This window comes from Electrophorus electricus, chromosome 15 (genome assembly GCF_013358815.1).
Source record: "Electrophorus electricus isolate fEleEle1 chromosome 15, fEleEle1.pri, whole genome shotgun sequence".
NCBI lineage: Eukaryota > Metazoa > Chordata > Actinopteri > Gymnotiformes > Gymnotidae > Electrophorus > Electrophorus electricus.
Genome location: NC_049549.1, coordinates 15,801,604 through 15,816,716, shown reverse-complemented (window position 1 = coordinate 15,816,716; position 15,113 = coordinate 15,801,604). Strand labels below are relative to the sequence as shown.

The window sequence follows — 15,113 nt, the reverse complement described above, 5'->3', positions numbered from 1 at the left end:
ACGAGGAGCTGGGCATGGTAAGAGTCCTCTGGGGCAAAGTGGCTGTGCCCGAGCTGATGCTGGAGCCACCCGTTGTGGTGCTGGAGGCTGGGCCTGAGGCCCCGGAGGCCCCTGAGCTGGTCAGACTACTCAGGCCGCCATGGCCCAGCGTCAGGGCCTGCTGTTTGGAGGGGTCTAATGTCATGTGGCGGCCCTGTGTGTGGTAGGCCCGGGCTGCCATGCCTCGGATAGAGGCCTCACGAGGCGGAACCACGGGGCAGGGGTCATGCAGCTCAGCTTGCTTGCGGAAGAAAGGGTCTGTCTTCATGTAGAGGGGGAGGTTACAGTACTCGCCTGGGCAGAGAGAGAGGGTAGAGTCAGAGGAAAGAAAAGTGGCTCTCTCCAGTAATATGATGAGCTCAGGAACGAGTAAAGCTTCATAGGCTCTGAAAACGTTCACCAACTTCCCAAAATTTCACCAGCATATTTTAGACAAAACGTCATGACTAAGAGGATTACGAGTCAGGACTCAAGAGATCCTCCAGGAATACTTGTTTTCTGCCCTACCACTTTCTCCATCCTTTAGGCTACAATAACTGACAAATGATGGGAAATACAAATATCCATACTGAAGCATATACTCCTAAAGCAATACTTCACTGAAAAAATTGAATATTGTTGAAAATGGATGAAAGCCAGTATATAAATAAAGTCATGTAGAAGTTCTGCCCCCAGCCTATATTCAGGAGGAGATGAAGCTTCTCTGGGATAAAAACTGCGAGGTAAAAAATTGCTTCAACTAAGGACACCTCTGCTTTCAGGGAAAGGAGGAAACTGGCAAACAACTGCAGATTCTAATGTGTACTGTGCAAAGCATTGAACAAGGCAAACAATACTTTATGCAAAAATGTCTGTTCCTAATAACTGATAGAGACTAGAAAGTTCACACTGTATAAAAGCAGCCATGTTATATGTTATAGGATAGCTCGCTGTTATCTTTTGGTCAATAAGCAGTTTAGGATCTCAAAGAAACATCCTCTATTAAACAGCATGTGTCAAAAGAAGCCCTGGTTGGCACTCACTCTTGTTGGCGCGGTGTGGGATGGGCACCGCGACGTTCTTGCCACGGTCGTAGTCCTGCGGTTTGGGCGGCGAGGCGGTGAAGCGGCAGATGCCTGGCTCCGACGGTGTGCTCATGGACGTCATGCTGTCGGCATTGTCGTTGGTGCCCGTGGTCATTTGGTCAGAGGAGCTGTCGGAAATGAAGCACTCCGTGATCTCAAACTTGGCATGCTGCAGGTGCTCCTCCAGCTTGGCGTGCTCGTAGGCTCGGGCCAGCTCCTCGTACGTGGACGACGCGCTCTCCGTGGACACCATGCTGTTACGACCCTTGTCTGAGACATGAGGCAAGGATTGCAGGAGGGTAAAAACAACAAGATATTTTAAAGGTGTTCTTACAGGATGAACTACTGACTAATAGAATCCAGTTTGTCAAGGTCTGTCAGATTCTGACTAATCTGATCTCTAGCTGATCCCCCAGTAGGTAAACGTGTGTACCTGTGTCCTGGGACAGACTGGCGCTGTAGCTGTCACTCTCGGTGACTGTGATGCCATGCTGGGAGCCCACGGTACGCCAGTCTGAGGTCAGCGTGCGTGCAGGCGTAGATGCCTGGCACTTCGTCAGAGTCCACTGGCTTGAGTAACGGTTCCTTGTGCTGTGAGCTGACTTCACACTCTTCCTCGACACTGGGTCTGAAAAAAGAGCAAACATGAAAGAAAATGACCAGAAATGCCTCCCGAAAAAGTTACTTTTATAAATGTTTTTATTATACATAAACAATGTCAAACATTTGATGAAATTATGACTCCTAGCAACTTACTGGTTCCTGGTCTAATGTCGGACATGTCAATCAAGGGACCAGTGTTCTGAATGAGGGCAGGATGATGCACAGACACGCCCGTGCAAAAACTTTGGGGGTTTACTGACTGGCTGAATTCGGTGTCTGTCACAGGAATGGTTGCTTTGTCTTCACCTAAAGATGTCAATATAAGATATCCCAGTCATGCAAACAGATGTAGACCAAGTCTCTTTCTCTCACTCACACCCACGCAAACCTGTGACCAGACTGACCAATTTGTTTGATGCCCTCTTTGTCCTCGATGAGGAGCTGCACGCGTGGGATATCTATGTGCAGCCGAGGCCCCTGAGGAGGGCCTTTCACCGGGGTGTCAAAACTCCGATTGTTCTTACTGCTCCAGGTGAGAAACACACACGCAAGCACAAACACACACACACACACACACACACACACACACACACACACACACACACACACACACACACGTAGAGACAGACAAACAGACAGAGTTTTGCTACTGTTTTCAGGACAGAACATCACACTCTACATATTTAAAAGAGAAAACAGCACATCAAGCAGGTACAATATATTCTTACCTGATCAGCATCTCAGCCAAACTTTTAGCATCTGAGGCAGAGGGAAAAGAGAGTAGTAGGTATGTATTCAGATGTTTTCAGTAGTAGGTATGTTTTCAAATCAGTGCTCCCATCTCCCTCTTCATCTCACCTCTGAGTCTCTTCAATCTCTTCTCTTTACGCTTCTTTCTGATAATGAAAAGAAGGGCCATGCCCAGTGTCACCAGGATCACAGGACAGCCGATGGAGAACAACTTCTTCACATCATCGCCCTCTCCTCGTGCAGATTTGATTGGAGGAATGGTACCTTTACAAGAACAAAGCAGTAAATAAGTAAGATAAGTATAGATCTCGGGGTAACGTGGACATAGTAGTTAAAATGTATCTTTTTAATAATCCTTCAGCTCTCCTCACAAAAGAATAGTAAACTTTTACATTTTCATCCTTGTATAAGCTTCGTAATTAACTGACTGGTCCCTATGAACAGACTCACTGCCATCGTAGTCCAGAGTGGCGAACTGCGAGGTCTGGTTTCCACAGCCGGCGCTGTTGCAAGCTTTCATCTTCAGCTCATACCAGGTGGCCTCGCGCAGCTCAGCCAGGAAGACGTCAGCCGTGGCATTGGTGCGCATACTCTGCCACGCCCATGTGCCTTTGGGCCGGAAGTCAAGTAGCACGGCGCTGATGGGGCAGCCGCCACTGGTCCAGCCTTGCAGGTTGAGCCGTGCGTGGCTGGAGTTGATATGGGTGAACAGGGGCTGGTCCTTGTTGAACTGTGGCTCTGTGAACAGAAGGAAGGCACTCAGAGTGAAACAGGAAGTCTGGGTTGGGTCTCTGGAGTTCTATGCTTAACAATGTAGCCCCAGGGTGAAGTTAACATGAGAAGAAGCCCCATATAGTCTGCTGTGTCCTGATAGCCCACTTAGAGTTCAGGGGTGCTTAGCTCTGGTTCTAAAGGTTTGCCACACTGGAGAGTTCAGTTCCAGCCTTCGAGTCAGGCAGCCTTGCAGGAGGTCATGTATACATTTCTATTTCATGTTAGTGAATACTGATTGTGTTTGGAATTTTGTTTTTGAACCTCTTCCGTGAGTCTTGGCCTCGATGATTTCACTTATCCTGCTGCCCCAACAACTGTTTCTTTGCTGCTAGCTTGACCTTGTACCATGTGCCACAACGGAGGTTATCCAGCTTAAACGAGCGCTCGGTGGAGCTAATGAACACATCTCTCCACTCCTCTGTGTTATCCACAGAGTACTGCAGAACAAAGCCTGTAAACACAGAAGCAAACAGAAAGAGAAATTCAGAATGACTTCACAGCTGAAAAGCCATTAACAAAGGTAGTGAACATTAAATGATAGTATCAGCAAAAAATGAAACATCTTATTATCTTCAGGCCCTGATTTCTAACACTTTGCTGTTTGAAGGCCCAGCCTGGAAGCTGAGCAGAGTTGTGTTGCTCGTCAACCACTAGAGGGTGCAGGGATACTGGAGATCATTAAAACAAACCATCCCTGAAACATCATTACACAGAAAGAGGGAAAAGAGAGGAAAGTGATAGACAGAGAGAGCGAGAGAAAGAGAGAGAGTGAGAGAGAGAGAGAGAGAGAGAGAGAGCAAGAGAGAGAAGAGAGAGAGAGAGAGAGAGAGGAGAGAGAGAGAGAGAGAGAATGCTGACTGGGCAGGTATGCAAATTAAGGCACAATATGGCGCCCACAGCAGTTATCATTAGTGTGCTGGAAAGGGTGTGTCTCTGACTGTGGCAGATGGCAAACTAAAGGTGCCACATCAAAGCAGCTGACCTGCAGGAAGTCCCTCGTGTTCATCCTCCCTCCCTCTCTCTTACACCCACATGCATACACTTTTTACTGGACGAAATGCATTTACCCGATAGCAGTAGAGTAATTACAAATAATGTCTAGGCCCCAAAACAGTTTGATGGCAAATGAGACAAAACTAAGACAGATTATATCAGTGATGAGCTGAAAAGGTCACAATGCTACAGAGGAACAGATGCAGATTAAAAGTGTTAGGAATAGTACAACAGATGGAATACACAGGTGATCAGAGAGATAGACCCTTGTCAGGTTAATACAAACACAGAATGAACTAATCAATAAGTAGCTATTGGTAGCTGCATGGATGAACTGAGGAAGGAGAGAGTAAAGAAATCAGAGTGGCTCAATGAGAACAGGGAGACCCAGGTGTGTACAGAAATGCACACACTTAGAAACACACACAAAGACAAAAGGCAGAGGAGGTACAAAGAGGTGAACACAGACACTCAGATGAAAAGAAACGACAAACTGAGAAGGTGAGAGTGAAAGAGAGGAGACATGAGAAAGGGGAATCAGGAGAGAAAAGCAACAAAGATTATTTGATTTTTTGAGACAGAAGCAGGAATGAGGGGCGAAGAAGGGCTCACCTCTGATGGAGCTCCCACCATTGTCTCCAGGGATCCAGGCCAGAGTAATGGAGGAGGTGGAGGTGGTGGAGACCGTCAGACGTGGCTGGTCTGGGGGCACTGATACACGGAGGGAGAGAGAGAGAGAGTCAAACACAGCTGATCGGAGGTCACACATACACACATTCAAACGCAGCTGTCCTGGGGTCAATGACACATCTACACACACACACACACACACACACACACAGTCAAACACAGCTGATCTGGGGTCATTGACACATCTACACACAAACACACACGCAAACACATGCGCGCACACACACACAGTCAAACACAGCTGATCTGGGGCCACTGTTACCCCCTGCCTCTCGCATACACACACAATATTTGACCCTTTCACAGTTGACCATATTATTCTGTTTTAACAGAAAGATAGGCTAGAACTTTGGTTGGAGACCGATACTGTATACATTTACCTTGCACTAGCAGGTTGACGATAATTGTGTCAAACCCCAAAGTGTTGGTAGCTGTGCAGGTGTAGTACCCAGAATCCTCTGCTTTCACCGAACGCAGAACCAGTGTCCCATTGGACAAAATGTTACGCTGGCCATCCTGTGTAACTGGTATAGCAGAGTCCTCACTGCAAGGGTCAAAGGGTCAACATTACACTGACATACCACTGTTAATCCTTGGATGAGGACAGTTATAGCCTACACATCATTATTTAAAAAAATAGATGTTCTGCTAATTCTAAAACAAAAGTATCACCTGTCTTTGGTCCATTTGATAGTAGGAGTCGGCTCGCCCACAGAACTGCAGGGAAGCCGCACCTCCTTCATCCACGGAGTTGTAACCGTGCCTCCAAAAGAAAGTATCTTAGCAGGAGCTGAGAGAGAGGAAGAGAGAGAATGAGAGATGCAATAGCAATGTTTAGAATAAATTAGATGAGGTCAAGTTCTACAGTGAGGGCCAAGCCATGTCTGTTGGTCAAATAACACCAAAATCCATGTGCTGGTGTTATGAACACATATCCACACATGCTGAGTCTCTCTATATGCTGGAATCCAGTGCTCTGTCCTCTTTATGCCAGGCTCTTTATAACACACTTGACATCTCAATGTTTGTTCTTTTGTGTTTGCTGAAGACAACGTTGGGAGCTTCAGTCTGGAGAACACTCTCTTTTAACGCCCAGTACATGAACACATGCACACACACACTAATCCAGGAAGTATTGATTAAACTGCCCTGTTCATTTTCTCCCCATTGTGCACTACATTGGCTTGGCCGTGAGCTGTCATTTCGACATCCATCTCATCCTCCTTCACTTAATGCCCTTTGCTCCTCATCACATCATTAACAACCCAGAATCAGAAGAGAGGGGAGGGGCACCCTGGAAAGGGGAGGAGTGACACACATAGGGGAGGGGCAACACAGATGGGTAGGGGCAACCGATAACCGGGGGTGGGGGCAGTGGCAGAAGAGAGAGAAGAGAGGATGCATGGCCAAAAGCCATGGAGCATTTCTAGGGTGCTTCTCCTCATCCTCTCTCCTTCATTACACACTTTCCTGAATGTAATGTATACTAAAGATTCAAAGTGAATGAGAATGCATGGGACCGTTTCGGAGGCTGAGCATCCTCATGTGATGGGGAATCCGATCAAAATGTTGCTTAAATTCCTCAGATTCTTGGCGTGTGGAGGGAAGTGTGGAAGTCTCACCTTTGCCAGCAGGCTCCACAGTCACCTTCTCGCTGATGTTTCCGCGGCCGGCTGTGGTGACAGCTGCTGCCCAGATGAGGTACTGCTGGCCGCGGCTCAGGTGGCTGATGCGGTAGATCAGGACCTCTGGGTTGGCCTCATACTCGCTGGGAGCCTGAGATGGAGATGAACAAAGCATCACCAACACACTTCACTGTGCACACTGACCAGGCCAAGCAGCGCACAGACGCCAACACCAGTCCATCTCTGCGAGCAACAATTCTGAGCAGACGGAACGTCCTTTGAGAGGGAGGATGCTTCCTGTTCCAGAGCGTTAAAAAAAAAATCAGCTGATAAATGTGATAGTAAAGTGTACTTAAGAGGAGAATCTACTTTGTATAGGTTCTGGACCAGTTCAGAGTTTTGACGATTGTATGTTATTTACACTTGAAAACGACAGCTCCTTCACCTTTGCAGAATCAATTCTATGAACATACTGAGCAACGTGTTTTGTTTCTTTCATTTCTGAGAAGAAAGCTGTAGGTTTATTGCATGTTTGTGTGCGTGTGTCTTCCTCCTTCTTCCCTTCCTCTATCCCTCTTTTCCTCACCTTTCTTTCTGTCTCTCCTCCTTTTCTGTGTGTTTGTGATTGTTTGTACGTGCACATGTGTGTGTGTGTGTACACATGAGAGTGTGTGTGTGTGTGTGTGTGTGTGTGTGTGTGTGTGTCTGTGGTGTACCCCAGAAGAACAGCAGAGAGGACCCTGGGGATGCTCTCATTCTCTGATGAGAGGGGAAAAAATAATGCTCCCAGACATGCCCCCCCACACACACGCACACGTGTGCCCTCAGTCAGGTGACCATGCACATATGCATTTACACAAGCACATAATTACCATAGGCAGAATGAGACACACATACACAACATGCTTACAACACAAAAGGATGTGAGACTTTGCTCCTCCAGCATGTTTAAAAGAGCCGTGTGTCTGCTGTCCAGATTCACACTCATCACTGGGATTGTCTATAATGTGCACACACACACACACACACACACACACACACACACACACACATTGCAGTCTTTGCCCTGCTAACTAACGCTAAGCTTGCCCTCCCACTATCCCTCGTATAACCTCAAGGCATGGCACTGCTACCACACACATCACAGCTGCCTCTTCCTACTATGATGTATTCCAATGTTTTCTTAATATGTTTGACTCTTGTGTGGGCAAATCTATTTTGGGGGGAAATGCATTTCTAACATGTTTAATACATAGTAGCTTTGTCTACGCATAACCCTAACTCTAACATTAACCCGAACCCTAAACTAGCTCCTGACCAAGCCATTCAGCATTAAGTGCTAACCTTAACCTGTTCCTTGCTTTCTCCTTTCACCCCCCCCTTCTCTCGTTCTTTCACCCTCCCTCCGTATGAATGCATACAAGGCAGTATGAAGTGCAGGAGGAGCAGAGGTGTAACGGATATTGAAATATTCCTCTGGTGTGGAGGTAGCAGTGATCCAGGGAGCGATAGAGCGAGTTAATGAAAAGAGGAACAAAAGTACTCCCTGCACGGTGTGTTTGACCCCCCCTCCCGCTCTTCTTCCTCTCTCCCTCCCTCACTTCCTCTCTTTTCCTCTCTACCTCCCTCTCTGTCTCTCCCTCCCTCCCTCCCTCCCTCACTCACTCCCTTTCTCCTCTCACACTCATTTACATAGTAATCACCCTGTGCACTGCAAGAGGCCAGGCTGAGAGAGGGAAAGAGGGAGAGAGAGACGGATTTGTGAATGAGGAAAAAAAAGGGTAGAAGAGTGAGCATGTGTTTGTCTGGACAGGTACATGAATTCAGTGTGAGAGTACACAAATTGTACAGCCTGTGTGTGTGTGTGTGTTTCTGTATATGTGTCTGTGGGTTTGAGTGTGTTTGTTGAAGAGGTTATAAATGTGATATGCATGGTGTGTGTGTGTGTGTGTGTGTGTGTGTGTGTGTGTGTGTGTGTGTGTCTGTGTGTGTGTGTGTGTGTGTATGTGTGTGTGTTGTCAGCTTGTTTACTGCCCTCACTGATGAACAGATGAGGTTGTCTAGGCAACGTGATGAGACACAGATATGCAAATGAGGGGGGAGAGAGCTCACTGCAGTATGAGGCTCTCATTTTCACTCTCTCTCATACACATGTCCTGCTGATACTGCAGCACTGCAGCACACACACACACACACACACACACACCCACCCACACATAGACACACACACACACACACACACACACACACACACACACCCACACACCCACCCACACATAGACACACACACACACGCATATGCACGCACGCACACCCTCATCAACACAGGCACATTAAAATGCAGATAGATACAGATTATACTGACAGAAAGCAATGGGCTTTAAAAAACAACCTTAAGACACTACAACAAGCACACATGTGTGCATGCTCTCTCACATGTACCAAATTTATAGAACATATTTATAACATATGAAACTGGCAAATTAAAACACACTATCCACCCTCGTCTCATGATCATGGCGATGTTTGGTGTCTCACCGGCTGGCCTGACCCAGGGCTGTAGCAGTAAATGGTGTATTTGCGAATAATGCCGTTGGGTTTGTGCGGTGGGAGCCAGGACACCACCACGCTGCTGGCAGAGGAGGGCACAGCCTTGATGCCTGCTGGAGGGCCCGGGTCTATGGGGGACAGCAGAAGGGAAAGAGGTGGGAGAGAGAAGAGACAGCACAGAGGTGAGCGCCCACGTCTCATCACCGAGGAAACGTTTCAGAGGTTCCTTTGAAGGTGCTCGCGTGCTGTTCAAACATTCTAACTGGTGGTATCGTAAGCAGGACTGTTTGTACTTCTGCTGCTTAACTTAGCCTATAAGAGCCATGAAAGTGCTCATGAAAAAGCAATACAGAGTAAGAGGAAGGACAGAGAGAGTGAGAGAGAGAGAGAGAGAGAGAGAGAGAGAGAAAGTGAAAAATGTTGGTAAACATTATACTTCAACATGTACTTCTTTCTGAGAGTGTAAACCATCCCCGACTGTCTGTCTCACCTGTGTATGCTAGGTAGGTGTGTGTTGTAAGTGGATGGGTAGGTGTGTGTTGTATAGCTGTGTTGAGCAGGTGTTCTGGTTCTGTGTGTTGTAGGTGATTGAGTAGGTGTTAGGAAGGTATGCTGTGTATGTAGATGGGGATATGTTTTGGGTAGATGTGTGGTGTAGGTGTGTGTCACAGATGTGTGTTGTAGGTAGGTGAATAGATCTGTTGGGTGTGTGTTCTAAATAGGTGCGTGCACTGGATAGGTGTTTGTTGTATGTGCATGTTTAGGGGAGTGGCTGTGTAAGTCAGATGCATGCTGTAGGTGTGTGACAGGTGCGTGTTGGGTAGGTTTCTTGACTAGATGTGCATTGTAGGAGGGTTTAGGTAGGTTGTATGGGTTTTAGCACACACATAGTAACTCAAGAATCCTTGAAAAGAGCGTGTCCAGGAGTATGTGTGTTGGTCTGAATGCGTGTGTTTCTGCATGCATGTTTTGGGGGAGTTTTAAGGAGAAATGCCCCATCATTTCAAGGTTTAGTCAGCTAGAGGTAAATCCCTGAAGGGTTCTGGCCTGGCTGGGAAAAGGCTCAGAGCCATTCTGCAAATCAGACACTGACACTGAAGCCAACAGAATGAGTGAGCCTTTCCAGCCATCAGTTAAAGAAATATCTGAGGTCTGCAATACAGCTGTGAGCCTCCGCACAACGTCCAACGGCACTCCACATCATCCTCCGCCAACATATTTCTTTCATCTTCAGCTTTGGGTGTAAAACTTGTTCATTCAATCACTAAAGGCCAGTTATTTTTTTAAAGGGCACATAAATTGCAGGCATTTCTAGAAATAAAAACAAAAATGCTACAAAAAATCAGCTTGTAGTTCACTCAGGTTCCTAATGGTCTTTTATATTTCTAATATGTTTTTAGATAAGAATCAGCACATTGCATGTGGGAAAAGATGTTGGGCTACAATCACATTTATTTGTAAATTACATTTATTGGAATTTGTTGATAAATCAGTTGTAAGCAGTAAAAATGCCTTTTTTTTTTCTTTTTTTTTTTTGCACATAAACACTTTGGCTGGAAAGGCACTTATTCTGTGTCTCACCCTCATTCCAAAGGCCCCTTAAAGTCTTCCTTCAGCCCCTTACCCTGGAACACCCCCAGCCCCCTGCCACAAACAGCCCCTCCCCGGGGAAGACCAGAGAGACAGATACGCCTCTAATCCGGTGCCCAGCAGTGTAAGCACAAAGTTAATACCTGATAATCCACAAAGAAGTAATCCTTCTTTTGCTGGGTGGTAAGCTGGGTTGGGCTATGGCACACTCACTTACATTCACACACTTCAAGCCCCCACCCTTTTACGTTTAAATTCTCATTAGTAGCAGTAATGGAACATCAGAGCTTAAATGCACTGTAATTGCCATAGTGACAGCATCCGGTAGCCAGCATCCTCTAGACCTGGACCACTCCACTCTCTCCTTCAGCTAACATGCCTATTGTAACCAGACTATCAACCCCCTCCCCATATTTCTTGCCCTAGCACAAACACACACACACACACACACACACACACACACACACACACACACACACACACACACACACCCTTAAGCTTGAAAAGATATAGGGGTAATGGGGAAGTGGCTTGTAGGTAATACATTTGTGAGTTTAAAAGGACTCTCTCCCCCCACACATGACATAGAAGCATTCAAGTATACAACTGCACATGCAGGAAAGAATTCAACTGTACACACATACACGTATATATGTGTATACTCACACATGCTGTTTGGGTTGGCAGAGGACTCTCTGCAAAGCCATGATTATGCATATGTATGTATGCCATTTATAACTAGCAGAAAAGCTACATTACTTTATTAAAAAGAAATATTAGATTTCACAAAAATATGTAATGAATTATTTTTGAGTCCCTGGTGGACATAAATCTGCCACAGTATTTCCAAAAGCAGAAATGTGCAGAAATGCTTAGATGAGTCCTCTAGTATGCAAATAAGCTACATCCTTTTGTTTGCTGCACATTTAGTTTTGCATATGTATATGTATTTATTTGTGCAAGTTAAGAAGATTTGTGTGTGTGTGTGTGTTTACTCACGGTCCTCTCGGGTCTGTATGTAGAGGACGTTACTGCGTACACCATCTCCGGCCTGTGTATAGGCCAGGACCTGGACACTGTAGTTTGTGAACTTCTCCAAGCCCTTAAGCTCCACCTGCTCTCTTATGGTGGTAATGTTCTGCATCTCACCCCATTCTGAGACACAGAGGCAGGAACTTAGCAACTGCATGCATGGACCTTTCACCTCTAGATTTTTTTATTTTTCAGATGATGCAATCGCAGGGGTGTTTCTGCTGACTGACAGAGGAATAAGAACCAGGAAATGATTTACACAGTATTAACAGGAAATAACAGTACAATTCTCTAGTCGTACAGTAAGTAGCCCAAATCACATGAAACACCAGTAACACTGTATGTTCAAGATGTGCTAAGAGAGTGTGGGTGTGGAAAGAGAGGGGACATAGCAGGTGTAGCTGTATTTCATTCCTCTGGCTGAGCTCTGGTACCTGGAGCCCACTGTACCCACCTCCATCAGGGAAGAGGGACCAGAAGACCACACGATAACCCTTCAGGACTCCATTCAGTGTCATTCGAGGGGGCTCAGACCATGTGATCACTGCCTCATCTGAAGTCACTGAAATAGCTCGCACATTTTGTGGAGGCTGGCTAGGCACTGAGAAGAGGTAGACAGACAGTGAGAGAGAGAGAGAGAGAGAGAGAGAGAGAGAAAGAGAGTGTGAGTATGTGAGTGGGTGTGTATGTGTATGTGCACGTGTGTGTGTGTGTGTGTGTGGGTGAGTGTGTGTGTGTGTGTGTGTGTGTGTGTGTGTGTGTGTGTGTGTGTGTGTGTGTGTGAGAAGGACGAAGAGAGAAACAGACAGACAGAAAGTATGTGTGAGTGTACAGGAGAAAGGAAGAGAGAAAGAACAATCCTGAAACCTTGCAGCAATGCACATAAACCATTAGCTCTTAATAATAATAAAACCTGTTAATAATGTAAAGAAAACATATAATTTCTCATTTATTATAGAAGAGACAAATGTATTTTTAAAAAAGTCTATTACCATTCAGGTAGCACTATAATGATTTATGCATTTTGCATTGCTCTCTCCAAAATACACCGAGGTGCTGATTTATTATGATCTAGTAGTGCAATGGGTTTCCATTGGCCTTGACAACAGCCTTGACTTGAATTCCACAGAGATGCTCCACAGAGATGCTCCACAGAGGTGCTGCACAGAGGTGCTCCACAGAGGTGCTGCACATAGACGCTCCACAGAGGTGCTGCACAGAGATGCTCCACAGAGGTGCTCCACATAGATGCTTCACAGAGGTGCTGCGCATAGATGCTCCACAGAGGTGCTGCACAGAGGTGCTGAGCAGGAATGGAGTACATTCCACTGTGCTGATCAGGAAAGTTCTTCCGTGGGTATCAGGAGCCCTGGTGCTTGACACCCCACAGGACGGCTCCGTGGACGTTCTGATCTTCTCACTAGCGTGATGCAACAGGAACCTGGATTCAGCCCACCAGCCACTTTCCCTTCAGTGGTCCAGGTTAGATGGTTCTGTGACCAGTGAAAATGGGCTGATAATAATGGCAATCGATATGGTCTTTGGTTCTTATAGCACATGTGATTCAAAGGCCAATAAGTGGACCATGCAGTACTGATCACCTTGGTTTTTCTCAGTGGTAAACTCTTATAGGTGCCAGCACACCTGACTATCATTCACGCTGCCTATATCAACAGTCCATTGAACATTAAGTCACGCCAGTCATGTAGGGATTGATGAACACTAAAGTTGTGAGAAGCTGGGGGATTTACATAAAACCTGCCTATTCTTGGTATAACACATTGTACTCAGAATGGATGTTATAGGTGGCTAACTTATCACTGATCCCATCAAAATACATGAGCGATAAAACACCCATCTGAATTCCTCCTTTTGTTGCAGCGTTCAGCAACGCTGTCTCTTCTGGCCGGATACGAGGCGACCGTAGCTGTGGCGAGAGGCCAAACGGTGCTCCTGAATAGAGAAGGCCACTATTGAGGCAAGACAGAGCGCGGCTGTGTGCCCTTCGCTGAGAGAGGAGGCATGTGCGTGAAGGACAGGATGAAAGGGGGGTTGCGGTGGAGGAAAGGCTCCGGCTCGCCTCAATACACAAGCAGCTGCAGCTGCTGCAGGAAGAGAGTGAGCAGGAGAAGAGAAAGAAAAGGCGACAGGGAGGCGGGGCTAAGGGCGGGACGCAGCGCCTATCTGAAGTGGCCTTGAGGTCTAAATGGGCTCTGTGGGCCAACCGCACTCTAACTGCCTTTTTAGAGGACTGGGGCTCACTTCATTTACAGAGTCTAGCCTGCTCTCGCACCGGGTGTCCCTCTCGGTCTCTCCTTCTCTCGCGTGGCGGGCCGACGCAATCGGGCAAGTCTTTCAGAATGTCTTTTAGGACAAAGTGTCAGTGAAGTGAGATAATGCAAAGCAACCATCGGAAAAGGAGCAACGGAGAAGGAATAAAGTGAACAAGAGAGTTTATAGACCAGGAGAGAAGTTCAAGAAAACAAATGAAGGTTGTTTTTCAGGGAGGAGCGTGTGAGTGAGAAGAGAGTGAGGGATTTAAAAGCTGGAATGAAGGATGAAGGAGGAAAAGGGAGACAATATTCTCAGCTGCACATAATTACACTGGGAGAGAAAGCAGGGGACTGGGGAGAGGGGCATCCGCAGACAAGCTAATTATAATTATTTTACTATCTGTGTTATTACTATTATCATTAAAGCCATCAATATCACTGGTGCTCGGCTGACAGTGACACGCTAGTGTTTCAGGCCTGTGAACCAAATATAATCACAAATATAAACACACATACACCCACGCACACATAGAGCAATAGTGTGTGCATGCACGTGTGTGTGTGTGTGTGTGTGTGTGTGTGTGTGTGCGCGTGCATGTATGTGTGTGTGTTTGTGTGTGTGTGTGTGTGTGTGTGTGTGTCTGTGTTTGTGTGTGTGTGTGTGTGTTTTAGGAATAAAAAAAATTGAATTGTATAAAGATTTATAAAGGTGTGTAGTGACTCACTGTAAATAAAAAGATAATATAATTACAACAGTACAAAAAAATATGGATTGAATTACAAAGTGCAAACAATATTTATAGAAGTCAAATGAATGTTTTGTATGTGTTCTGGACAATGTGTGGATTTACCATCTTCTAGTGTGGTAGCGTTGATTTCTGAGCTGGAGGGCCCTGTGCCAGCTCGGTTGAAGGCTTGAACCACTACTCCATATTGAGCAAACTTCTTGAGGTTATCCAACGTGTACACCTCACTGTCCCCTGTCGCCTTCATTTCAACTATGCTATACTGGCCATTACTGCCTGGCCCGTTCTCCCTGTAGCCAATCTGATAGCCACGGATCACTCCGTTCTGGAGCTCCTTCTTAGGGGCCTGGTGAGGAGAGAGAGAGAGAGAGAGCGCGAGAGCGA

At 46.3% G+C, this 15,113-nt stretch overlaps 1 protein-coding gene across 1 annotated transcript in view; it reads right to left on the bottom strand.

Annotated features, from left to right (window-relative positions):
• Nucleotides 1-15,113, bottom strand: part of LOC113579463 (Down syndrome cell adhesion molecule-like protein 1 homolog) — an 87,384-nt gene that overhangs the window by 1,261 nt on the left and 71,010 nt on the right. Inside the window, 18 exon segments of the mRNA XM_027013413.2 lie at nt 1-333; nt 1,062-1,373; nt 1,537-1,731; nt 1,860-2,012; nt 2,111-2,229; nt 2,435-2,465; nt 2,565-2,720; nt 2,907-3,194; nt 3,492-3,549; nt 3,551-3,681; nt 4,836-4,934; nt 5,294-5,457; nt 5,586-5,703; nt 6,536-6,689; nt 9,077-9,216; nt 11,678-11,833; nt 12,165-12,311; nt 14,835-15,075. The exon segment at nt 1-333 is cut by the window's left edge and continues 1,261 nt beyond it. Coding sequence (XP_026869214.2) covers nt 1-333; nt 1,062-1,373; nt 1,537-1,731; nt 1,860-2,012; nt 2,111-2,229; nt 2,435-2,465; nt 2,565-2,720; nt 2,907-3,194; nt 3,492-3,549; nt 3,551-3,681; nt 4,836-4,934; nt 5,294-5,457; nt 5,586-5,703; nt 6,536-6,689; nt 9,077-9,216; nt 11,678-11,833; nt 12,165-12,311; nt 14,835-15,075 — 2,995 coding nt within the window.